Genomic DNA, 26,959 nt, shown 5'->3' with positions numbered 1-26,959 from the left:
TTATTGCTATTATGATGTAATAAGGGGGAAAAGGAGGAATTTTTTGCTAAGGGCATTTAGAACTTTTGGAATGCACTATAAGACATTTTCAATTTCTTTCTGTTTTTAGAATTATGTTTTGGGACCTTTTTTTCTTTAGTTTTATAGCAACATGTAAACAGGAAAGTTGGGGAAGATATCACTGTACCACAGCTCTGACAGACAGAGCTTTTTAGAATTAAATAGGGAAAAGTGTTGTTTTAAAAATAGTTATTGATAACAAGTTTTGTCTATCTGTCAAACACTTTTTGTGTGGTGAACAAAGTGAACTGTTCCAAGTCTGTCACTTATGAGAATGCATGATGGATAGGATGTAGGTGCATCCAAGTTTTGGAACAGAGCTTACTAAAATAAAAAATAAAAAAGATTACTTTAAAACAAAGCAGAATACTATAGCTCCTCCATGTTGAATGGTTTGTGTATGTACATGGTTGTTGGCATGGAGTATGTTTAGCTGAGGCTGTTTAAAGGAATTATATTAATATAATGGGCGGCCGAAATTGTCATGATGGATAATGGCTGGAGATGTAGACATGCCAACGCAGGTTGTCAAATATTGTTTATAATGCGAGTACGCCATTTAAACTTTTATTTCTTTCGTGCACCTGGCTAGACAGACTTGTCCATCATACATAATTGATTTTCTAAATGTGTTTTGACATTCTGGAAATTTTTTCTCCTACTGAATTCTGATGACCGATATAAAGGAAAGAAATGCACTCATGTACTGCTAAAACTGATATTGTGAAGTGAAGCTGTGTTCATTATTTTATAAAATACATTTTGAATTATTGGACAATTCTGACTCCGAAGACAACTTTGATTAATAGTTTATAAGTATTGGGAAATAACTGTCTTGGTGATGTCTGTTGATCAACTTTTACTTTGTGGTCCTGGGATGCAGTTTTCTCACTGTCAAGGTCAGAAGAGTGGAAACAGACAGGCTCCAGTCTTTGGAGGTGAGACTTCGAACGTCTTTAGAGTTACTGGGTGTTGAGTTACTCCGAGAAAGTTATCAAAACTTCACCTGTTGGTGCATGAAATAAGTTGTCTACATTGTTGTGGTAGGAGAGTGAAGCCGAGTTTGCGGCGCTCTGCTCAGGTCATTTTTCCTGTGCCATGCGGCTGGTTTCTGCTCTCACTCTCTCTCTCTCTCTCTCTGCAGACTCCAAATGTTATTAGAAACCTAGCTCTGGCCCTCAGGCTCTGGATCAGCTCCCCTGATCCAGCCCGTGTCAAGGAGAAATAAAGGACTGAAGCTGGACAAATTATCAATTCATGCTTGCACCGCTACAATGCGAGATTCAATGTTTTCATTTTGCCCTAATGAAGAACGTAACCATTTCTAACAACTGTTTTCTGCAGTGTTCTTAAGTGAAGTTATTTATGGCTTTCATTTGTGCAAATGCATGCTACTTCCAATTATGTTGTTTATCACCATGCGAGACACAGAGTTTGATTGGACTTATTCGGTCTTCTGCCACTGTGGCTGAGCTGTCTGTAAAAATAGATGCTGTGTTTTTCTTCGTGAAGATTATTGACCACACATTTAGCCGTCATAGCCCTGCACGCCCTGTCAAGCCTTTTGTGTTTTGTGCTGGTGTACTTGAGACGGTGTTATAGAGAGTCTAATAGAAGCAGTGGCCACATCTGCCACTACAGGAGAGCTTTTTCCGAGGCAGTAAAGGAACCCACCAATCCTGATGTCCTTCGTGACTGGGTATATTTTAAGCGGGATGCCCATTTCATTTTATGCCACCATCTGTTAACCTCAAAGCTAGCCGTGTCTGTGGAGCCCTGCAGCAAGGCATACATAATTCAGATATCTGATTTGAATTCCATATTGATTTAAGTGAGAAATGGTATTGCACAGGTACATGGGGGAAAATTAGTATTCTGCCACGCTAAATTCAATATCTTTGGGCTGTCTGTGGTTTTCACAGCATCCTCTCGGTATTAATTGTTTTGTCAAGCCTTCTCACCTTTTATGGGAGGTTTTGGGGCTTAACTTACACTGAAATTACATACTGTGGTGGAATGATCTGACTAATATGGATTTCTGTTCTGTTCTGTTTTTATTTTAGGTGCGAAGTATTACAATTCTGTAATTCCATGACAAGCATTACAAGCAAGTGTGATATAGATAGATTATATGTCAGTGCTCCATATTAGAGTATTTTTAGGTTTATTTTTCCGTTAGCACACTGTGTATCTGATGTTTTTGAGTTATTTGGGTCAGGAGATTGAGGAGCAGGTGACCTACATGTTTCTGAGTGACAGCTCACATCAGTCCTTTGGCAGCGTGAAAAGCCACAGTGAGCACACACACACACACAACACCATTGACTTCTGAACAAGGGAATAGCTGATCCATTAGCATGCGAGGTGACTGTCATGACTGATTCCCTTATCCCTGCCTGCTCTCTGACATACTTCACCAGCAGATCAATAATACCAGATGTTTGAACTTAAGTCTAAAATATTTATGGCCTCTGGTTAATTAAGTTAAACTGTCCCGCGCGGCTCAGATCGGGTCATCTCCCTCATAGCTCAAGCGAACGTTTTAGCACACAGGAAATGAAGCTCTGATTTGATTCGCACTAACACAAGAATGATTAAAATGATCATTAAAATGATTGCACATTAACGTGAGAAAGTGTTGAAGGAAGACCGGGAGACATGGACAAGAAGGTTTTTAATATCTGGTGAAAGCTATCTGTTTGCATTAGCAACAATCCTGAGCTGTGACGTCAAAGGCATCGGACAAAAAAAAAAAGTAATACATTTACAAAAAAGCAATTGCAAAGCATATATATATATATATATATATATTTTTATTTACTTCATATATGTGCTTTTTTTTTTTGCTTCGCTTTGCTTTTTTTTTGTGTTTTGTTATGTTATGTTGTGTTTTGTTTTGTTTTTTAAAACTTTTATTTGCTTAATTCAGTTGATCAATCATCGCTTAAGCAAATTCCCAACAATTTTAAATGTGTTAATTCTGCTACTGCGCCTTCCTTTCTCACGTACACACACTTTTGCGATGTTCTGCTATTTCTTTGTTATTTTGACCCTGTATTCACAGCCTACAATTCAAAAGTGGAGCTGGCATTGATGCGGTTTGATGTGCAGTCATTGTGGCTGTATTGAGACTCCTGCTGGGATCCAAATGCCATAAGAGGGAACAGCGGCTCTTTTAAACGGAGCAGGTTCTTGCCCCAGTGCCTTCTTTCTAAAGTGTGTGGCAGACACATCACAGAGTGCTGACACCGGGGATATTGTTCTTCGAGCGCGCCACTGGGTTCAGTCCCCGTTTAACGCTCCAAAAGCCAGTATCTGTCATGCATCTGAAAAAGGCTCTGTGAGGAAAAAAGACCGCCCATGTCGGTCCACTTCACAACTTCGATGAAATCAGCCAATCATTTTTTTCATTCCCTTTTTACCTCTCCATCACTCACTACCCAGCACAGATAAATAAGACTTTTCTTAGGCATATTCATTCGAAGAGACAGATCAAAACGGAGGGAGGGTAGTGATGAGCAAACTTTTGCCTAGTCATCGAAATAACAACCATGGGTTAAACAGCAGGGCTTCATTAGAGCAGAATGAAGAACTGACTGAAAACGTTAAAAAAATTATAATTCATTTTAAATGTTGTGTTTACTAAGTTGGTAGCTCATACTTGTGGACCTTCTGTCCTTTTTTTATGACAGTTATGCTCTTTTTTTTTGTCTAATCTTCGATGCACGCTTATATTAACCTTTCATCTGGTTCCTTGAGTATATCATGGCCTTTAAGCGTGAATGTGCCGTATCCATGTTAGATTTCACAGTTAACACAAGACAGGTTAAGAATAGGTTGAGATCATTCTAAAAGGATGAATGTGCCACATTATAATGAGTAACCTGTGATCTATTTTTTTAAAATGTTTTGTCATTCATTCGTTCATTCATTTTTCATTAATTAATTTAACTATTCCCAAATCCATTCATTGGCATTCCTGACATTACAAAAATACTGTACTTAAACCGTGGAAGTCGCTCTCTTCTCAGCCTTGCCTTGAGCCTCCCTGTGATTTCAGCATCACTCAGAGTCATAGACATTGTCATGAACAGCAGAAAGGCCTCAGTTGCAATATTTAGTCAGTGACTAACTGTTCTGGTGCACAGTGGTGGGTTGAAATGTTGAGAGCAATTTGTTGCTAGGAGCAGAGGGCCTCGAGTGGAATAGAGCAGTGCTGAATAGGCCACGGGCAGCCGAATGAGTTCGTCCATGGCTTAGCCCTAATACAATTTGAAAGGCATTGCTCTTATAGAGTGTTCTCAATGACACAACACTCTAGAGCTTCTTCAAGTGCAATAACTATGTCAGACTGAGCAGCCAGGCTTTTGGTTGACATTAGAGGGTTTTGAAAATAAAGGCAGGGGGTCAGACGAACAACCTGCGGTTATCAGAAGGCAGTTAACCGACTTTTAGAGTGTCGAGTGGTGTTATACAATACACTCCTGCTGATGATCATTAATGACTTTTCACACGTGTTTGCAATTTTTCTGTGATGTTCACGATAGCAGTATAATGTCTCTGTGATTGGAAATTGAATGTCAGTCCTAATTACGATTGCACTACAACTTGCATTGTCACAACTGTTGCCATTTTTTTCATTGAGTTTAATTGACTTGATAATATTTTGTCATGGCTACAGTAAACGTGCATATTTCACCATCATAGAGACAACAGTGTTTAAGTGTTCCTTTAAGCATTATGCTCTCAAAGGTTAAGTGTAGTCTATTTGTTTATTGTTATAGTATGTGTAACAACTGTTATTATAAAGGCTCGTGTCAAGTATCTCTGCTGGCTTTTTGCTGCCGCTTAACTCCAGGATTATCCCTAACAATATTTCATGAATAAGTCTAAATCCAATTGCTGAATCCACGCCATAGAGTGTGGGTAGTTCAGTGATGAGCTGATTTGACAGGAAATTATGCATTGTTTACTCAGGGGGTTTCAGGAAAAGCTGACAGCTAATCTTAGATGGACTTGCAGATAGACAGGCAGATAGAAAGACAGGTGAAGGTTTTTAGTTTTTCATATCTTGCTTAATGAATCTCGAAAGTATTAAACTGGTGCATGATGCCTCCAACCGTTGAGAGAAGATGCCTAAAGAGGGATGAAAAAACCCAGCAGTTAGCACTCCATGCTGGTGTCTTAAATTCAATAGTCTTTTACTGACATGGTTATCTTTTGAAAGAGCGATTTCCTCTCATTTTCATGCTTGTTCGTTGTATGAGCATAGCTTTATGTGATTTCTTAATTAGAATTTGAATTATCTGCACTACAAGTTTATAAAGCTGTTCAATTTGTAGTTCTAAAACCTGAATGAGACATTTTCAAGCCATGTGTCCTCCTAAGGAATTTCGAATGGGTTTTTTAGAATATATATATATATATATATATATATATATATATATATATATATATATATATATTTTTTTTTTTTTTTTTATTTATTTATGAATTCAATTTGGTTAACATTTCTCGAAGGGACTTTCATGATTAGGTCTGCAATATAAATTACACAAAATGATCATTTAAAATCTCAAATCTCATAATGTATGCCTTTTTTTTAATACTGAACATTACAATTTTTCGATGCCTTAATGCACTTGAATCAATTAAAAAAATATGCATTTACTTATTTTTACAATAATTTAGACTTGTAATATCAGCCGTAATATGAAAGTTATTACTGCCAATAATTTTCTTATTTGTGCATTGATATTTGTGTTAAATTCATTTCCTATTTTACTCCTAAATTGCCTGAACAGCCCTATTCAGTGTTGACTACTGCTCATCTCCCTAAAATCTTGTTTGCTTGGTTTAATTTCGGTTGAGTGTGGTTAGGGTTTTGTTGCTCTGGTTGAGTGACTTGACCGCAGCAGTACAATGTCAGTGCTGGCTAAGGTTTCATTGGGTCTCACCACACAACCTCATGTTTTCAACACTCATCTGCTGCAGACTGAAGCCATAACCCACACTGTTGTTGTAAGTGAGTTATATATACTCAACCACGTCTTTCTTGAATCCCTCATTTCCACCGGCCATGAGGAGCAGCAGCACAGCTTTTATATTTCAAGGCTAGGTAAGGTTGCTCACAAAGATCTCATTTTTCATTAAAGTGCTTTTTCATTCAACAAACAGTTGAAAAGCGATGAGACAAAATTGTGAACAATAAACGGCAAGCCCCCTGTAAAAACATGGGTATACATTTTGCACATTACACTGTTTTGTTAACATGTTTTATTAACGAATCAGGCCATTATAATGTACTGTACCGCAAATGATAATAAGTTTCAAATTGAGTTTGCTGGGTCGGTAATGAATTTTGAGGAATGGCATGGTGAGCCTCTGTTTTTGTAATTTTAGGTTAATTTAATTCACCCCTAACCGAGGGTCTTGTGTGACCATATGGGTTTATACAAATTACTTTAATATGCATGTTGCATTGTGCACTATGATAATCAAAAAGAAAGGAATAACTAATTGACTTATGGTCCCTTACTGCAACAAACTACCCCATGCATTTGGCTTTATTGACAATCTGGAGCTAAGAACAAGTGATGTTAATGGCATAGTCTAAATGCGATCACATGCTGCTTAGCTCTCTCGCTCTTTCTCGCTCTCTTTCTCTATTCTTATCCCCCCAGATCATTTAATGTCTCCAGATACATTGTGTTTTATAGCCAATTATCTTACACAATCCATTATCAGTTTTACTGTTATCTCCCATGCATTGCTTTATCTTTCCGTTGGAGTGAATGGCCTGCACAAGTTGCCTTAAGGCACCACACACAAAGAGTTCTTTCATTTGCATTTGCCTTTACTTCATTTGCAGTGCAACATTCTTAGATGGATCTGTTTTCCGAAGTGTGTTAATCAGGTGAATCCAAAGCTCGTAATCCAAAGGCAATGCAATTGTTGACTTGTAACTGTGAGTGTTTTAGTACAAAGACATACAAACTGTCTATTAAAGAAAACGGTTTTAATGACTTTTAATTCAGTGGGGGGAAAAAGCGGAATATCTCCTCTAGGATGCGTAAATATGTTATTCTTTCCTCCAGAATTCCATCTGGTCACACATATGTGGAGAATCCTTCACATTAAGCCACTAACAGAGATGTGGGGAACCAAACAGTGATATTTTTTCATGTTCTTGTCACATGTGGCATTTTCTGAGAGACGGAGAATGACTCATCTTGTATATGATGCTGCAGGTGCCACAGTGACCTGTGCTGTTTGTCAGTAAAATGGATGTGGGAAGAAAAGAAAAAAATGTTTTCAGAGTGGAGAAACTATGGAGTTTTGTTACCCAGCTCATCTTCAAAACCAAACTTTTCTAACTTGTAATGAACTTGTTCGCAGTGTACTTGTTGGTTGGTTTATGTATTCTAACACAGTTCTTTGCCTGTCTCTGTCTGTTTTTAGCTGGGTGAATAACTTTGGCCATGAAGGTCTCGGACTGCTTTTGGATGTGCTGGAGAGGCTTCTTGACAAGAAGCAGTAAGTTATGCAGACTTTCTGACATCGTCATCTTAAGAAATTCCCTTTCTTCAGTGCTTTTGGATTGGCCATTCACACGCTCTTATCTTTCTCTTTACTCACTGATTTTCTTTTCCTCAGGCAAGAGAACATTGATAAGAAGAACCAGCATAAACTCATTCAGTGCCTCAAGGCCTTCATGAACAATAAGGTGTGTTTAGAATTTAAAAGCTTCACCATGAGTAGTTTATATCATTTTGTGTCCCACACATGCCAAGGCAAGAAATAAAATAAAATAAAATCTCCAAAGCAACATATCAAAGAATATAAAATCATGCCAGCTCCATGCTTGTCCTTGAGAGTGAATGCGTTTCTAATTGAAATACTGCAGTTTTATTAAACAGGGGCAAACACAAATGAAGCTCGTTCAACTCTAGATAATAATCAGGTTTAATATTTTCTAAAGCTGCTTTCATGCTTAAATTGTATTGGAATTATTCCGTTTATACCTCAGCCATGTTAAATATGAATGCTGTTTTATTCCAAACACTTAAAGATTTGTATTTATTTAATTGATTTCCCACCCTAGTGAATTTATTCTGCGTTCTGCTCAAATTGTGGTCAAGTGAAGTGCATTTCACCCTGGAAGGAACACAAAAATGCAGGAATGTGATTATTTGTCCCTGCTGTCCTGTCCTCATTTAAAATAATTTATCCTAAAACATATCTACACCTGCCTAATTGGCTCTTTCAGGAGAAGAAGGTCTAAATTTGTCATACACAAGGGGTTCATTGTATAAAGGGTTTATCCATTGCAAAATGTTTACATTTGTGCAAGTACTAATACAATGGGATGTATTTTTGTTTTCAGTATGGCCTCCAACGGATCTTGGGGGACGAACGAAGCCTCCTCCTCCTCGCGAGAGCGATCGATCCCAAGCAGACTAATATGATGACTGAGATTGTCAAGATTCTGTCAGCTGTTTGTATCATCGGAGAGGAGAACATGTAAGATCATCAGCTCAGTCCCATGTTATGTGGTTTTCTTCAGTAAAGTGCCTTGACAATTCATCTTCAAATACACTATATACAAATACTACTACTTCGACTTGTAGTAGTAATAATACTAATACTATAATTAAATATAGTGATAAAGCAATTGTTATAACTTTTTTTTATATTACCTTATATATTTTATTTTATAATGTCCTCTGACCTTTACAAGAAAGGGAGGTTAGTAAGAAGGTTATACACAGTTGATATAATTAACAATTTAATACTAATATCAATCAGCTACTTTAGTGCCAAAAGTTTACGCCAAGATGTACTGATACTTTTAAATATACTAGTCAGACATTTTGTGCTCATCACAATATTTTCTATGGTCCCCTTACGTTACAGCAGTGACCAGTAACTGATATTTCTTAGCAAGTGTCCATTGCAGTGCAGTAAGAATACATGCACCTATGCCCTTCTATAATGAGCCTGCTAGAAAGTCCCCGGCTAAGCGTATGCATGCTATGTTAGTTCTCTAGTTGAATAGTTAAAAAGCTGAGTTAGCAACTGATCGTTTTTATCTGGCAATCAGCACCTTCAGCTCTGGGATGTGTTTGAGTAAACACACAAACACGCACAGACAGACTCACGCACACATGCTAAGTGCAGGTTGAGTGAATCGGTGTGTGGTAGGTGAGTAGATTAGTGTTTTTTATGCCCGTGTAGGTGATCAGAGAGTGTGCAGATCTGTGTGACAGCTGTAAAAATGCTGATACCTCACTTAGCGCTGAAACTAGCTCCTTCCCCCTCAAACGCTGTGCAGTGACTCTGGCTTATGTTTAGTGCTGTCACATCAAAGCCCTCTTTAGGAGTTGAGCAGGTGTAGCTCATTCTGAAGCCATGTTTGAACCAGCATGAAAGACTTTGTACAGCCCACTCATGACTACAACTTAATCACCTGGATCACAAGACATGGATCTCACACCTAGCTGTTCAGCAGAACTTCTCTCCGCAGTTTTTCCACGACGGAGCAAAGCAAACCAATTTTTGGGTAACGGGACATATGAAAGTGAACCTAACATCTGGTGTAGATCACTAGTATGTAGCGTTTATAATCTGTTGCATGCAAGAGTCGAGAAGCATTTTGTGCCTGCCTGTCTTAATGGTAATTGTGATTTTCATACATAATAGTTTTCTTGACATTTTATCACCATCAAAGGGAGGAATAGGACGAAAAATAAAGGCTACATGTTGATGAACTACACCTTTAATTACTGGGTTGACTCCAAAATTGTAATTCTTCCATAATATAAAAGTAATAGAAAGGAATAAACAACATTTTAAAATGTATTCAAATAGAAAACAATTTATAAGAACATTTCCTAAGTTTATAAAAGCTAGACTAGTGATATACAACGTTATCACCCAATCTCGCATGTGTTTCTTTACTGAATGGGGTATTTTTACACAAGCGATCATTTGTTCTGCAGTTATTGTTTTGTCTATGATGCATTCTGTTGTTCTTTTCCCTTAGCCATGGACTGCAATCCACCAGTTCTTGAGTCAGCAAAACAGACATGGCACCTTAATTTGCTTTCACAACAACACTCTGTCCAAACGCATCTCTTCAGTTCTCTTTTGTTGCTGCTTGTGACACAGCATCACATACTGTAGAGTAGACTAAAGGATTTCTCTTATTACTGTTTGAACATTAGGCTTTTTTTGGTATTTCGAAACCCTAGTGAGTTATAACTCATACATAAAAGTCTGACTTTGTTCCAGTTCCCCAGCGTAAATGTCCAAGACCGAAATTACAAGCTTAGACCAACTCGGGTGAATGTTCTAAACCAATGTCAGGATCATGTCTTGATAAAAAGCTTGCTAACTTAAATGCAATGTTTTGTCTTCTCGCTTTCCTTTAGTCTGGATAAGATCCTGGCAGCAATGACCATTGCTGCAGAGAGGAATAATAAGGAGAGGTTTGCTCCGATTGTTGAGGGGCTGGAGAACCATGAAGCCCAGCAGCTACAGGTAAGAGTTAATGCCCTTTCCAAAAAAAAAAAAAAAAGAGTCTTCCACACCAGCCACTTCATCTTATTACCTCCGTGTTATAATTCATCACACTCTTTCTGCACATATTCACATACACTCTTGCTCAGGTAACCCAGACTTTGTACAGTAGCTGCAAACATAAAGATAAAGAATATGTTATGTTTTCTCTAAAAATAATAATAAAGCAGTATCCTTATTTTATGTATTTTAAAAAATAAAACTTATTTTAGCAATGTTAAATTGAGTTATACAGTAGGAGGGAAGTGAATAAGACACAGAATTTAGTGTTGAAAAGCTGCTAATGTAGATCAAATATAGATAATTCTTTCTAAATAACCTTAGTTGCACATGTATCTTCTGAAAAGATCATAACCATGTCACAGAATATTCTGAATATATTTAATTTAATTTAATTTAATTTAATTTAATTTAATTTAATTTAATTTAATTTAATTTAATTTAATTTAATTATTTATTTTTTAATTGCAATATGTTATTTACTCATATCTTTACTGCTGTTATCATTTTATTTTATTTTTATAGTACTGTTAGTTTTGGATTATTTTACACTATATATTTTTTCATTTGCAATATTATCTGTTATTTAATCAAATGTTTTATTGCTGTTACTTTATTTTATTTATTTTTTAGATATGTTTATATCTTTGGGCATGTTGTTTAGCCCGTGTCTGAATTTAGATGTTGCATCTGTTATTATCTAGAACGAGCAAGGAATATTCAAGTAGAACACACATCAACAACACACTTTTTTTTTTTTGTAGACATTTTATATGTCCTCATGTTTTATTTTACTAATTTCAAATCATTAGTAGGATTCTGCTTGCCCAGGGCAGCAGATATAGATCTGCTCTGTTTAGTGTCAGTCAGTGTATGAGGCCTCTTCATTCCCAATGCTCTTTTTGATGCTAGAGCCAGGTAAAAATTGGCACATCTGTCACTCAAAGCTCTTCTGCACCCTGGCTCAGCTTGACGTGTAAACAAGTCCCCCATCCCTCTTCTCACTGAGTTCTGTGGTCGTCTGTCAACCCTGCCACCTACGCCACAAGATGGAAGCTAGCTGCTGGCTATTCTAATGCAACAGGAGGTGTATTCTAAACCCTAATCAGCCCCAACCAGGTCACACAAAGAACCTGGAGCTCTGGAAACTAGCGACAACAACAACCAAAAAAAAAAAAAAAAAAGAAGAGATGGTTACTTTATCATCTTCCCGTCTTACTTTTTCCTCTGCATTCTCCAGGCTGGTCTCAGAGGAACAGAATCAAAAGGGCAAGGATGCAGCAGTGCACCTGTATTTATCATTCCGTGCTTCTCTACAGCCTGCAGTGATCTGTGACCAAGCACAACAAGCCCCTCTCACACATTCATTAACCAAATCCCTAATCTTTGTATTGCTATTGAGAGAGCAGTGAAAATGACGATATGATCCTGGGCGAGCGAGAGAAGGGAGGAATGAATCCCTTTGATTTGGTGCCTTGTTTTCCTCCTTGAAAATAAGGCTTTTAATGAAAAGAACCGCTGCTAATTGTGAGTTAAATTAAAACACCTCTCCAATGCTGGCGGTAAAAAGAAATGAAACACTTTTAAAACCTGCGAAGGGCTGCAGAGCCTGACTTTTTATACGTGATTAAAATGTGTTTTGCCGTCACGCCATCTTAGTGACGCAAGCACGCAAACCTAAAACCGTCCCAGCAGTGCCGTCTTTTAATTACTCTGCTGGAATCCACCTCCGGCACTGTGCTGCAGAAGCTCATCATTGCACACTCAACCCATAAAGCAAAATAAGTTCTCCAGCCTGCTCCAGCACCCTATCTGCAACATCGTTCTAAACAGGCTGGTGTGTTGATGATGAAATGCATTTGCCCTCCGGAGAACTCGACGAACGCTTTAGATTCACTCAGTGGGCTTCTTCAGTGATTCAAATAGAAGTAATTACTCAAATGGGAATATGAGAAGATTTAAGAACTTCGGTGATTTGGAGGCATAATGTTGCACAATGGGAGCAAACTAGGCCTCGTTCCTTTTGCCCAATGCAGCTCCTGGGTAGCTGGGACTTCGAGAGAAGGAATCAAGAATAGTGTTATGGTTCTTGATGCCATTGGGCTGTTCCAGTCATGAAAATGTATTTAGTGTTTATTTCAGGTAATTTTTCTCCGCTACAGTTATCTGTTTTATTTAATTTCAGTTAAAGACAATGTTCAAGTCAATCTAGCCTGTGCATCTTCTCCAAATGTATGCCATTGCCTAAATACCATATCGAAAAACTGTTTCTCCCATGACTCAAGTCAGGTTTCTGTTTTTGTGGCCGGTCTTTGAAGGCTAAACAAGCGAGAGTTGGAATGATGGAGGGGCTTCTGACAAATAAAGTCATGCAGAAGAATAAAATATGTAGGCCAACAGCAACTCCAAAAGCCGGTGAATGTATAGGAAGACTGTTCACATGTCCATCTCGAATGATTTTTCCACTCTGCACTGATCCACCAAGCGAAGAGCATTGCTTCTCATCCTGGCCGTCTCCCTGGAGCCACCTTATAGCATGTTAAGAACCATCAGCACTCCTCCCTGCCCACTGCCCTGATCTGAGAAATCAATTAAAAGTACACATCTGTTCAGCCAGGCTTGCTCTCTCCTTCCATCCCTCCTTCCTCTGGACAGTTTTACTAATCCACTTGTATCTTTTCCCTGCATTTTTACCATTTTTTCTCTCCTAGACCTTCACAGTGGCAACTGCCTCATTCCATCCTGATGAATTCATTTTAGTTCATGTAATGTGATTTATTGATTTTTTTTTTCTTTAAGATGAGAGATGAGAGCAGTATGAATAAGAGGCTGTTGCAGGGCACTACATTTTAATCATTTATCGCCAAAGGGATGATTCTAAGAATTTGCTTGCATTTAATGATGGTGGTGTGTGTGTGTGTGTGAATACAGGTGGCCTGCATGCAGCTGATCAATGCCCTCGTTACATCGCCAGATGATTTAGACTTCAGGATACACTTACGAAATGAGTTTCTGCGCTGCGGCCTCAAGAAGATCCTACCAGTGAGTACATCTTTTGCTTTATTTTATTCTTTTAAAAAACTGTTTGTACTTCATTACTTTTATTGCTTATTTGATTTATGACTTTTTCTTTTTTTTTTTTTTTTTACTTAATATTTGTATTTTTTTTATATAATAGGATTTGTTTTTCTTTTGTGGTAAAGGAAAGTTAGAGAAATAGAAAAATACTGAAACTACAGATGCATAACAGAATTGTTGTAATCAAACGGCAGATGTTGTTTTTTTAAATGAAAGAGTTTGGGTTTTAAATGACATTAGTGGAGGCTAAAAGATAAAAAAAATATATAATAAGAGATAGAAAAATGGCTTTTCAGAACAAAAATAAAATATTTTGAACAAATGAACAAAACTATTGAAAACTGCTAAAATGTTCCCTGGTTTAGTGTCCTTCTCCCTAATGGCACAGCTTTGTTTTTTATAAAGGCCATTCCCCTCTCACATCATAATCAATCAGCACGCAGATCTCTGCCCCATGCTGCCACAAAGCCCACAACCGGGCCAGCACATCACTCACCATCTCATTTATGTGGGCATTTCCTCACTCTTAATAAGTCATTTTGACTGCTCCCCATATTATTGCTGCAATTATTATAATTATCTCAATCTACCCCTGCATATGATGAGCTTATCGTAATTTATGAATAATGTATTTGAAAGTTTAATAGGACAATTAAATATGACATTGTTCTCTAATTGTGAATAATGCGTTTCCAGGTTTCAGTATGCTCAAAATGGCAAGTGCAAGGGGAAAGAAACAAAGTGAAAAAAACAAATGAGATGCACTAAATCCTCAATAAGAGATAGAAAATGGTGTCTGATGAAATGAAAATACACATTTCTGGAGATGGATGGGTGAGTGTGTGTGCAAGAGAGCGAGAGATACTCAGACCTGCCTCCTACTGCGGCATTGCGAGTGCTCTTTCTCTCTGATTGGCTGTTGCTTTAAGACAGATGGCATGCCTGAAGTATAGTCCACTGATTGATAACTACAGAAATTGGGTTACATTTGGCTTTTTAGCATCCATAAACTACACCAGCAGTGATTCATAGTGGAGTTGTAAAGGACACCTATTTTATCCCCTCTTTCTTTATGTCTCTTCCTCTCTAAACACTTTAGATCTGTCGCATATGTTACTAGTATATATAGCAAGACAATCTGTTTACCGCAGAAAAACAGATTGACTCTCAGCGCTATGCAAAACTAATCAGATTTAGGGTTTTATTCGACACCTGAGTTTCGAATCACTTAATAAACACACCTTTTTCATCAAAATAAGATCCGAAATGAATGTTCAGTGGCTAATACAGTATGTTGAAAATTAGCCAATAGGCTGTTGATTCATCATTGACATACTAAAGTCACTCATAACATTGCCATTCATCCATCACCTTAAAGTGGTTCTGGTTATCTCTTGTTTTATTAATTTATGATGCATTTCCTTATTAAAAGGAAATTTGGGAATCACCAAAACATAAAGACATTTTTTTTAAAAAATCTTTCTATTTGCACTGCCTGTTCTGAGGATATTAATGCATGTAAACTGTCAACTCTGAATGCGTGTATTTATGTAAAAGCTAACAGAGCAAAGTCATGAACTAAGTGCCACAGAACTCTAATGAGGTCAGTTCAAAGCCTTGCACGAAGAATTCAAAGTATCTAAAAAGCAGACTTTTTCTTCTTGTTATATTACCAATGTTATATGAGGACACATGTTCATCAGTCACTCATTCCCCTCATGTCAACTTCTGTAATCACAGGAGCTGAAGGAGACAGAGGAGCTCGACATTCAGCTGAAGGTGTTTAATGAAAATAAGGAGGAGGATTCCATTGAACTGTCTCACCGACTAGATGACATCCGCGCAGAGATGGAATATCCTTTTTACCGCTGCCTCGTGTATGCATGCAGCCGCAAGGGCGCCCGCTGTGGCTCATGGGTCTAAAGCCAAGACCTCCAGTTCATTCGGAAGGGATTTGAGAATCAGGTTTTTTTTTTTTTTTTTCAATTCCAGTCCAGCCTCTGGCAACTCTGGTGGTAAACAAACCTCTTCACATCAACACATGCACGCACTGCACACATATCCCAGCATTCTCCTCTGGCCCTGAGCTCATTATACTGACATTCCAGAGACACAGAGAGCAACCTCTACGCTCACCTCTCCTCTGTTTCATTCCCCCTCAAATCTGCGGATAGCCTATGCTACGCGACTATGGAAATCCGTTCACACTTATTTTCTCCCTGTTTCTACATCTGCATCTGACCCCTCAGGCCACAGCTGCGTACGTGGCAGCCATATGCAGTAGCTTCTGGATTTGTGTGTATCCTCACAGTAGCCTTTATAAAGCAGCTTGAAGCCATTCACAGAATTTGAAAAAGCAGCATTTTTTCCCCCTGTGGTTTTAGTGCTGATTTTGTTGATGGTTCTTATCGTTTCACCCTCTTTCCATAACCTCTCAGAAGGAAAGCTTCGCTGAAATGATGGAGAAGCCAGAGTTTTAGTTCAGGCTGTCTGGACTAATGATTTTCGTGAGCAGCCAACTGTGTAAGAGACACAACATTTGTCTCTAAGGACAATTTGGCATTGATCTGTAAGTGCCTTGTGTAATATGCGTGTCTAAGCAATGGTCTCTGTCTTTCTCAGTCTTTTCCCCCTTCTTCTTTTTCTAAACAACAAATGCTTTTCAGTACCACCCTTCTCTTCTTTTGGTCTGGCTGCTTTATAAGTATTTTCCTATGTTTACTTAGAGATGATATCTATTTATATGCATTCATTCTTTCTTTCATTCATTCATTCATTCATTCATTCATTCATTCATTCATTCAATCTCACCATATGTATATGTTAATTTTATACATTAAGGCAATTAGATTGTATTTATTAAGGCAATAATAATCAAATGAAGGTTAATGAGTGGCCAAATCAAACATCAGACTTAAACCTGATCGAGATGCTGTGGCATGACCTTAAATAGTCCATCCACTCAAAAACCGTCAAGTGTGACCTCCAAATGTGGCACCCAAACCCTCCAAAGAAGACTTGGACAAAATTCCTCCACAGGGATGTGAAAGACTCATTGCCAGTTATGATTGCAGTTGTTGCTGCAAAGGGTGGCACAACCAGTTACTAGATTTAGGGGGCAATTACTTTTTCACGTAGTGCCAGGCAGGTTTGGACAGCTTTTTTCCCCTTAATTAATGTCATTATTTCAACTGCATTTTGTATTTACTCAGGTTATCTTTGTGTAATATTAAAATTAGTTCGATTAACTGGAATTGAGATCGCTGCATTAAAGAATTAGTAGACTGTCATCTTAATGTCTGCTAACACTTTATTTTTGATGGTCCCCAAACCATTCTACCGACTATAACTTTGGAAGTTCATGTCAACTTATTCTACTAATACTATAATGAGATTTAGTTGACATTTAGTTGCAAATTTACTTAGTATAGAATCTAAAGTGGACTATCAAGATAAAGTGTAAGTTATTATGATAATTATTATTATTAGTGGTAGTAGTCGTAGTAGTATAAATATAGCACTTCTGGTCTGGTTTTGTTCTGGCCACTGTAATGACTTCAGGAAGCTGTTGAATATTAATTGAAAGTTGGGCAGTGTGATTGATTGACCCTCCCTCTCTGTCTTTTGTATTGCTCAGGTCCATGCTGATACAGCTCATGCTTATGCATCACCATCCCCACCAGTATATTACTGCAAACATGCCCAAAATACAAATAGGCACAGACGGTGCGTGTCTGTGTGCACACTCGTGGCCCTGCTTAATAGAGAGAATGGCTTTTTGGTGCATTTTGCCGGTTTTGAAGTGTGGAGAAAATAATTCACTTAAGCAGATCACCTGTGTTATCAGCAATAATGCTCTGAAGATGCCTGTATTCTCACAGTGAGTTGACAGAACATGGGATACACTCACAACCTTATGAATAACTGAAATGATACGAGTTAATTAGAAAATGTGCAGCAGTGCCGGGGCAGATTGGTTTGCTGCAAGGGCAGTTTTTAAAGTGGCTGGAAGTCTTAAAGTTCAGTTTTATTATTGTTCCATAAATACATAGAGCTATATATGCAATATAGTATAGATTTTTTTTTTTTTATATATATCCCAGTTTATAGTTAAAACTATTTAAAAGGAAATATAATTATCTGACCCAAGACAGATTTTCTTTAATTAAATGAAAACAAACCTTGCTGTACTTTTTTTTTTTTTTTTTGTGTTTTCCTCTAAATATTGAGACTCCATAGCTATTTGATTTGTATCCCAGTGGAGGGGAAGGAGTGATTGTGGCGGCTCTAGAAAGTGTGCTCCAGTCCAGCCAGTGCACCACCCTGCAGTCAGTGTTTAAATATTTCAACAGACATTGTCAAAACCTACAGTACATGTAATGACTGGACTTGACTGATTTTTCACCCACCTCTGCTCAGTGCAGCATGACAAATATACACACAATTTTGCACATATTTACAAAGATTTTCATTATTTTTTTTTTTATTAGACATTTTATATTAATTTTATAACACTGTATTTTTTAAAGTGAGTGTTGTTATATGTTGTTATAGGACCATTAATAGAAACAATTAATGGGCTTACGAGTGCTACTGTTAATTATCATATGCTTTAGCTTGCCACCATTGAAAATAGATCGCCGGTCATTTATTTAACTCAAGTGGACATACCAGAAAGGGTTGGGACATCAATTCTTGATATGATAATAAAAAAGAAGACTATGATGACTATCTGATCTTACATCTGTTTTAGACATTGAAAGCCACTGCCCTTTCTCTTCAGGGAAAGGAGATGTTGGACATTTAATCAATACTCTGCAAGTTTAAGAGCACATTTCTTCTGTTTTGGAGACCAGCAAGACAAACTAAAGATGAGATTTTGGTCCAGAGAATAAATAAATATAAAAGGAAGTGACTGATCCATGTTTTATTGCTTTAAATAATCCAACATAAAGAATTTTCATTTGATTCATGTCCAGAGCCGGGGTATGAACTGGCAGAAGAGGTATTGCCTCTGTCACTTTTCTTCAAAACCTTCTGTTTACAAATGTTAGCAAATTAGATCCCTGAAGATTCTTTAGAATGCAGGAAGACAACATCAGTTGTGGTTAGACTCGACCTTTGACTCAGTCCTCCATCTGAATTAAAACAAGCAAACAATTTCCAGTGAGGGATGGCTGTTCTCCTTTAGTTGTATTGCTTGCATTTCATTGTTCTTTCTCGTCTTAGAATTATGTTACTGCACTTCAAAAAAATTCTGGTCACTCTTGTCATTTACACAATTTTATATGCATATGTTTATGCATTTAGCAGACACTTTTATCCAAATTAACTTACAGTACATTCAGCCTAACATTTTTTTTTTTTTTTTTACATAACGTGTTCCCCTGGGAATCAAACCCACAACCTTTTGCGCTTGCTAATGCAATGCTCTACCATTGAGCCACAGGAACAAATCTATACTACAAATTGTATATGTAGTATAGAAATGGGATGTTTAGATTAAGATTGTCTTACTACATGACAAGCAGTGTGCAGTTGTGTCCTTAACCATCTATGAACTGATATGGGTGAGGTGTACCATCTCCTGTCCAACATGGTGAAAGACACGGCCTCAGAACCATACTTCCTATCCGTCCTCCAGCACCTGCTGCTCATCAGGAATGATTATTATATCAGGTGAGTGCTATCATATTTTTTTCTTAATTACATTCCATAATGTAATGTAACAAGATTGCACCTGTTTATTAACAGTTTTCTTAATTTCTGTTGACTCAACAAGCATTCTTGAGTATGAAAATCCACAGATTATAATTAAAAACAAATGGAAATAAATAACATTTAATTTGGGATTTTTTTTCTTATGTAATTAATAATAATTAATAACTTTATTGTGTTGAATAGCTGTACCATTGTAACAATACAAAATTACTCATAAAGATTTTAGTCGATTTTTGCTGTTTAACTATGTCTTGATTATTTATTTTAAAGAGAGAGTTATTTTGCATGTTTGTGTGTCTGTTAGAAAGGGAATAAATTATACTGATCATTTCTGTTCACTGTTGCATCAGACCTGTTGCTGAGGTAAAATATTTAATAAAGATGGAATAGCCAAGCGATGAAAGGGAGGGAATTTACCATGGACATGTTGCAGCTCACTTTGAGCCATGAATTATGTATCGCCAGGCTTGTTGGAAGAAGCGAGAAATAGAAAACACATTAAGCAAGTAGTATGGCAGATTCTCGTTCAGTGCCATCTCTCCCGCCCTTGTGTCTGTAACTCTGTCAGCAGAAAACAGGATCACTTCAAACGCTGATTAAAAATGCATGCACTTATTAAAGACTCTCTCCCATAGGAAGGAAAAATAACAAATGGAATCTCTTTAACGTCTCCAATTGTTTCTTTTAGACGCCAATGAGATTAACTGACGAGAAAATGAAGTCTCCTGCCTTTTAGATTTTTCTCTTGAGAAAAATGCCCTAGTAATCCCACAAAAAAAGCAAAAACTTTTAATATCAACTCAATTATTTAGCTTTATGTTAGTTTTCCCATTTAGACCTTTTTACGAGAAATATCTGATATAAAATACATAATCCTTTGCTAAGAGCGATGTTTGAGCAATGACATTTTGATTTGAAAGATGGACACAGTTTTGTTTGTTTGTCTCAAATGCATCTGCATTACATGGTCACTCTATAAACTTCTCATCACTGACATCTTTGGTTGGTTATTGAACCTGGTGAGATGTTTTATGTAGATTGGATTGGCTGGTTGGGAAATTGTATGGCTATAATTTTAGATTAAAGGGATCCCTTGAGATCAGTGTGCGCTTTGATGGCCGAGTCTCCGAGGAGAGGGAGGGAGGAATAGGCTGGTGGCATCTCTCTACTTCAGGACGAATCAGTCGACAACGTCATTCTTGTTCATAGGTGTTGGGAGGTACTCCGGTGATCAAAGCCAGCAATAAAGGAGAGCTGTCCGTGCCAATAGATCGCAATGTTTGATTTAAAGCCATTCTTTAATTCCAGGAAAACAACCTGGCACCTTTATCATCATTTAACTCTGTGCCCTCAACTCCGTCCTTGGTTATTTGTATGGAAAGTTCTCCCTCAATTTGTTTCATAACCTGTTTTAAAATGAAATAAAATAAACAGAACAATTTAATAACCGTTACCAATGTCCTTCAGTCCAACAGCCTTCCTTTTTACTTCTTTTTAGAGCAGCGGAAGGAAGATGTTGGGCAATAACTCTCTAAGACTATCTCATAGAAGGTAGATCAGAGGGAGAGTATATGGAACACATCTTCTACTTTTGGCTGTGACTGATGTGAAGATTAGATGGGCAGTGTGGAGCAGGGGTTGGATGGGAGATGAGAGGCAGACAGTCAAGGTGCCAGACTGCGAGAGAAGGAAGGATATGTGGGGTGTGACAGTTCTGGGTCAGTCGTCTCCTTCCCGGTTCTATCCAGCATGCGGCAGTGGTGGTAGCCAGGATGTTGAGAAAATAGGGCAGCTTATTGAGATAATGAAATGGTGTACATCAGTGACAGGTGGAAGCTGCGGGCCTTGCCACTAAGCCGGGCTCGGTGACACTCTCAGCCCTATCAGTTCCAGCCACCCCGTCCGCCCCCTCTGCATGCTTATTACACATCGCTGCCATGTCTCTTACAACAAGGCCTCGAATTGGCAAATTGTATGAATATGATTATTTGTGTATGTTATTTGTGCATGTTATTTGTCATTGAGCTTGGAGAGACATCCAATTATGGTTATTCCATAAATGTAGTAAGGTTTCACAGAATAAAACGGAACAAATAAAGTGTAATGATGTAAATAAAAACAGTATTCTTCCACCAAAAAATGTAGTTCCTCAGAAACAGTTGTGGTTCCAACAAAGTGGTTCCCGAGCCACACACAGAAGTAAGCAAAGGTGTATGTTTGTACTAGTGTCATTTACAACAGCATCGAATGCTGTCTGTTTTAGAAGTATCCCCCCACCCAATCAAATATTCATATTCTGTTTTGGCTTTATTCCAGCTAATAACAACTGTTTTAATAACTTAAGTGCTTTTGTACTTTTTTTTATAAATATTTAGATTTCATAAATATTTGTTGCCTAACTGAACTAACTGAAGTAAAATAAGTATTTTTCCCCCATCTAATATTTGGGATTATTTCAGTTAATGAAAACTACTTTAATAATTACAGTTGTAGTTAACATTAACAGCAATGATTATGAAACATCTGAATGCTTGCATATTATTATTATTATTATTATTATTATTATTATTATTATTATTATTATTATTATCAATTTATTTATTTATTTATTTGTGTATTATTACCTAAACTATTAAATGTGTCACCCTTTGTGGCTGAATTTAGCAGACATCTTGTTTTTCTTTATTCCACACAGACCATAACAGCAGCGAATAAAACTGAAATATAGATCATAAGAAAACGTTAAGTGCAAACACACACCTGTTGCGTAATTCATTACTTTGGGTCAACAGACTCTGCCATTAATCCATTAGCTTATCTATATTCCCCTGCAAATATTGTTTATCAAACAAGAATGTTAGGAGATTAAAAAATGTAATGCTGTAGAATTAAGTGGCTTTAGCTATGAGTTGTGGTGTAATTAGTTAGCACAGAGACATTTTTAAAGTCATGCTCGTTCATTAGAATTCGAAAGCTTGTTTTGTGTCGAGAAGCCGGGAGAAGGGGACGACACATTTCTGGAAGGAAAATTGAATACCTACATGAGACATTCAAGGTCATGCTTGGAACATAATTATTTGCCACTACGGAGCTCGGCTTAAGTCGACATTGTATTTGTTAAATGTCACTCGCAATTAAATTTGGTAATATAACTTGGAAAAGGTCACACACTAAGCGCCGTGGCAGTGTCTAGTCCCAGACCCATTTACTCCCCGTCCCGTCATCGTCACCCCTCCAAACACAAGGCCGTGTTTTCCCTGCCATTGTGCGACTAATTACACAGATTACACTGATTAGATTTGCGTCTCAGGTTTTATTGCTGCCCTTAATTGCCAAAGATGATTGCAAATTAGAGAGGGAACCATGCAGGCCCGGATGTCGGTTTGTCTTCACCTTGAATGGACAAAGTCACCCAAGCGCTCTCCGGCTGCACACTTTGCCGTTAGTGATTTCATTATGTACCGAAGGAAGCCTTAATTCAATGCCGTGAAATACCATTAAAAGATATGTCTTACCAGATGATTTATGAAGAGCTGTCCTCGCAGGAATGCACAAGGCGGTATTTTATATGAAGTTAACGGCTTTGTCTCTTGTCATACTCTGCCCCTTCACTCTCGCTGCACTCGTGCTTTTTATTACAGGCCTCAGTATTACAAGGTGATTGAGGAGTGTGTGTCCCAGATCGTCCTGCACCGCAGCGGGATGGACCCTGATTTCGCCTACAGGGAGCGACTGGATGTGGACTTCAGTCATCTCATTGGTAGGTCTGAGATTAGGTCTCCTGGGTCTTGAAGGAAACTTCTTTGCGTTGAACGCCACACTAGACCTCAGCGCAGATCCTTTTAACTTATTATTCCTTGTTACAGCTCAGTTTTCCCGACTATTCAATTCTGTCTTGAACTGTATGGCCATTTGTTAAAGTGGCCAGAACATTTCGGAATGAATAAAAAGGAGTTTCAGGTTTCGGTAAGCAGGTTTAGGTAAAAGGGAGAGAGCAGTATTGAGTTATATCACTTCAATGAAATCCGCCAGAAAGATTTTTGGGGTTTAATAGGATGTCTGGAGCATGATTATAACAATCCTGCACTGGTTCACACTCAATTCTGTTTAACATAACTGTGAAATCACGCTGCACTGAGGGAGGTGCAACTGCTGTTGATAAAAAGTTTGTGATTTCCTGGAGTAGATCTAATTATCATTCCCCGGTCCCCATGAGAGCCTTGTCTGAAACACCTGCACTCACCTGACATGTAAGATAAGGTACACTCATTATGCATAAATAAAGCATTATCTGCAAAACCTGGCTGGCGTGTCATGTCTTATAAACGCAACACAACTTCATCTCTACCGGTTATATCTACAGTCCTAGACTTTTTTCATTTGATTAAATGCTGTTTGGGAAAGCATTTGTTGCCAGTTGTTTTGTCATGCAAGTTCTTTGACACACAAGGAATTAATAAAATAAGGGTGATGTAAATTTTTGGCCTCTTTTCTTCCCGTCTTTGCCCCTCTTTTGTGTTTTGTCACTAACACTTTCGTAACTTGCCAACAAAGGCTCATTAAAAGTTTCAGACCCATCTGCAGAAACAAACAAAAATGTTCGATTTTCTCACTTCTTCCCTTACTTTAATGAGTTGAAAACAGATTTTGTGGAGCGCCGTTTTTAAATTTACATCTCAAACCTCCAGAACATAATACAAATCTCCAGAGGGGAGGGGCGAATCAGACACTGACAGGTTTATTTTATTCTGTTCGGTCTTTTGTTCTTTAGATTGCCTTCATTCGGTCTCTGATGTGGAATCTTAAGCATCTTGTTAACAATGCACCTTGTAATTTACATATACTTGTGTGTTTTCATGTCCCCGACTGTTGGTGTATGACAGATCAGTGTGTGGATAAAGCCAAAGTGGAAGAGAGCGAGCAGAGAGCAGCTGATTTCTCCAAAAAGGTGAGTTTATTAATCACCCTGGGGGCCGCTATTGGTATGCAACCAGGCTGCTGTCACCAAATTTTCTCTCATGAGCGGTGAGACAGCACATTGATTGTTCTCGTCGGATCAATAGCTGGCAGCAGAGCAACATGATCTGTATCAGTGCAAGCGGAATCAATGCTGATGCTCCAATCTGCAAGCTTGTTTGTGCCATACTGGGAACACTATTTACAGGCACCATTTCAAATAGTGTTAAATGCCTCAATGAACAATATAGTAATTTCTTTAGTTGAAACATTTCCTCTGGAGGTTCACAAGGATGCTAACACTTGCTGGTGTTGTCAGTGAAGCCAAGAGCTGTATCCCACAATGGTTTGAGAGTGTATCCATGCTTATGCTCAGCTTCCTGCCTAACTCTGCCAAATGTCAGCCAGATATCTGACGCTTGCGGCTTAAAGGCAAAGTACTGTAGAACAAATATTACTGGGTAGCTGAAAACACTGGGTCTTACTAACCAACTGCGTGTTTGCAGTAGATTGCATCTGTGTATCATGTTTTATACATGCATATCTGTTTAATAGAATATGATCCATCTAATATTTATATGCACACTGTCATCCGTTTAAAAGTTAGTGCTTTTTTTAAGTGATTTTTAAAAAAATGTTTTTGAAAAAAAGTCCCTCATGCTCATCAAGGTTGCATTATATTGTGAACTATTATTACAATTCAAAACAATGTTTCTACTGTAACGCATTTTAAAAAGTCATTTATGAATGTAATGGCAACCTAGTTTTTAGCAGCCATTACTCCAGTCTTCAGTGTCAAATGACCCTTCAAAACTCATTCTAATATGCTGTTTTGGTGCTTAGGAATCATTTTATATTGTTTCTATCAATGTTGAAAACAGATGTGTTGCCTAATAATTTTATGGAAAGCAAATAAAAATACAAAATATATACAACATATTCAGAATAGTTTCAAGGATCCTTGATCAAGATGGTGATGAAAGTTAAGGTGGAGAGACGTGCTGAATGTGTTGATGTGTCCTGTGGTGGATGGACTCTGCATGGTTATGTCAAATGTTTTTGTATTTGTGTTACTGTGTTCAGTTCGACGAGGAGTTCAGCGCACGACAGGATGCGAAGGCCGAACTGCAGAAGCAGGAGGAGAAAATCAAGGAGCTAGAGTCTAAGATCAACACCCTGCAGGCCCAGGTAACAACAGCTGCACCATAACCCACTGTACAGACTATGCTCCCTCTCATCACCACTTTAGGTTCACGAGCAGCCCCATAGGTGTGACCCATTCAGCTGCTCTGCGCTCTCTACCCTAGGTTATCACACACAGGTTAACGCTAATGGAAGCTACCACCGTTGCCTTGCCCCATGTTTTCACCTTTAACATGCATAGTTTACCCCTCCATTGGCGCCTACCCCTCCAGATCTGTTCTGTGGTTTGTTGTACTCTCAGAGGCTTCAAATCCACTGAGGTTTCTCTTATCTTTCCTCACGAGAGCTTTGTAGTTTATATTGCCTTAGAAGAGCCCTTTGTCCTACAGATCCGTGAAGCAAAACGCCTACTTTATCCAGACTATTCTCCAATGGCTATTAGACTACCAGGGATTAAATTATTTGTCTCCATCATAAAACCTACTTGACGCTCAGCTCATCAAATATCCTGAAAATGAGCTATACTAGCACATTAGGATCACTAGTACTTATTTTCTGTGTTGTGAGGTCATATGAAGCGGTTTTTCTCTGTCTGCTTCAAATGGTAATGCAACTTCTAATGTGGTGGCGAAGGGAGAGACTCTGTTAATTTGGTCAAATTGAAACCTTTTTATCTTTTATCGTGAATGCAGTGGTGCTCTAAGTGGGTATTTTAAGACTTGGGGGATTGTATGATTTAATAAAGGGCCAATCTCCCCCTCAAATTGTTGGATTTGATTTTTCTCAATTGCTCCATCGCAGCCTGTTCCTAGCTATTGTATCAATGCTTTGAGGGATTGCGTTACGTCTTTGGCTCTCACATCATCGTTCCTGTCAAGAAAAACCCTTAGTCCTTCTCCCACAAAATGACTGCTATTTCCTACCAAACCCAATTTGAAACATTTTAGATTTTAGTGCTGCCTTGGGACAAAAGAAGTAGCTTGCTCGCTAGCTTATGGAGTTTAATAGGAGGAAGAAAAAAAAAATCACCATTTGTGAAGCGCCATCCACGGCGTAAATAGTTTTCCAGAAACTAAATATATTGCGGTCGGAAAAGCCAGCACTTTGTCTCTCTGTTTACTTACCTCTCAGCATTTCTAAGCCCTATTGCCCCCAGCTTCTCCCAACAAGAATCTCCCCACCTTCAAACCTAGATGAGTTGCTGTCATTAAGGACCCTGGCAGCTTGGAGCACCATTCATCCTCACAGATTTACCAAATGGGCACATTAGTGGAGGCGGAGCTGGAATGGGTTACTCCCCGTGCAAAGCGGAGCGTCTCTGAGCCTGACACTTCATTTGTGTGCAGTCCTCACCCCTGCACTTCATCTGCCCCGAGAGCCGAATCACAGCACGTTACCCACTCTGCCTCCCTCCTTTCCT

General features: G+C 38.2%; 1 protein-coding gene across 8 annotated transcripts in view; it reads left to right on the top strand.

The window, feature by feature from the left end:
• diaph2 (diaphanous-related formin 2) overlaps window positions 1-26,959 on the top strand; it is a 381,616-nt gene that overhangs the window by 111,409 nt on the left and 243,248 nt on the right. For all 8 annotated transcript variants that reach the window (XM_026280881.1, XM_026280882.1, XM_026280884.1 and 5 more), the window contains 10 exons: window positions 7,522-7,596; window positions 7,717-7,786; window positions 8,447-8,583; window positions 10,494-10,602; window positions 13,573-13,683; window positions 15,460-15,572; window positions 19,282-19,398; window positions 23,082-23,200; window positions 24,324-24,388; window positions 25,480-25,584. In XM_026280881.1, the coding sequence (XP_026136666.1) occupies window positions 7,522-7,596; window positions 7,717-7,786; window positions 8,447-8,583; window positions 10,494-10,602; window positions 13,573-13,683; window positions 15,460-15,572; window positions 19,282-19,398; window positions 23,082-23,200; window positions 24,324-24,388; window positions 25,480-25,584 (1,021 nt within the window). The remainder of the gene's footprint in view (window positions 1-7,521; window positions 7,597-7,716; window positions 7,787-8,446; window positions 8,584-10,493; window positions 10,603-13,572; window positions 13,684-15,459; window positions 15,573-19,281; window positions 19,399-23,081; window positions 23,201-24,323; window positions 24,389-25,479; window positions 25,585-26,959) is intronic.

Source organism: Carassius auratus, chromosome 14 (genome assembly GCF_003368295.1).
Source record: "Carassius auratus strain Wakin chromosome 14, ASM336829v1, whole genome shotgun sequence".
Taxonomy (NCBI): domain Eukaryota; kingdom Metazoa; phylum Chordata; class Actinopteri; order Cypriniformes; family Cyprinidae; genus Carassius; species Carassius auratus.
Note: the sequence above shows the minus strand (reverse complement) of the source record. Positions and strands in the feature narration are given on the sequence as shown.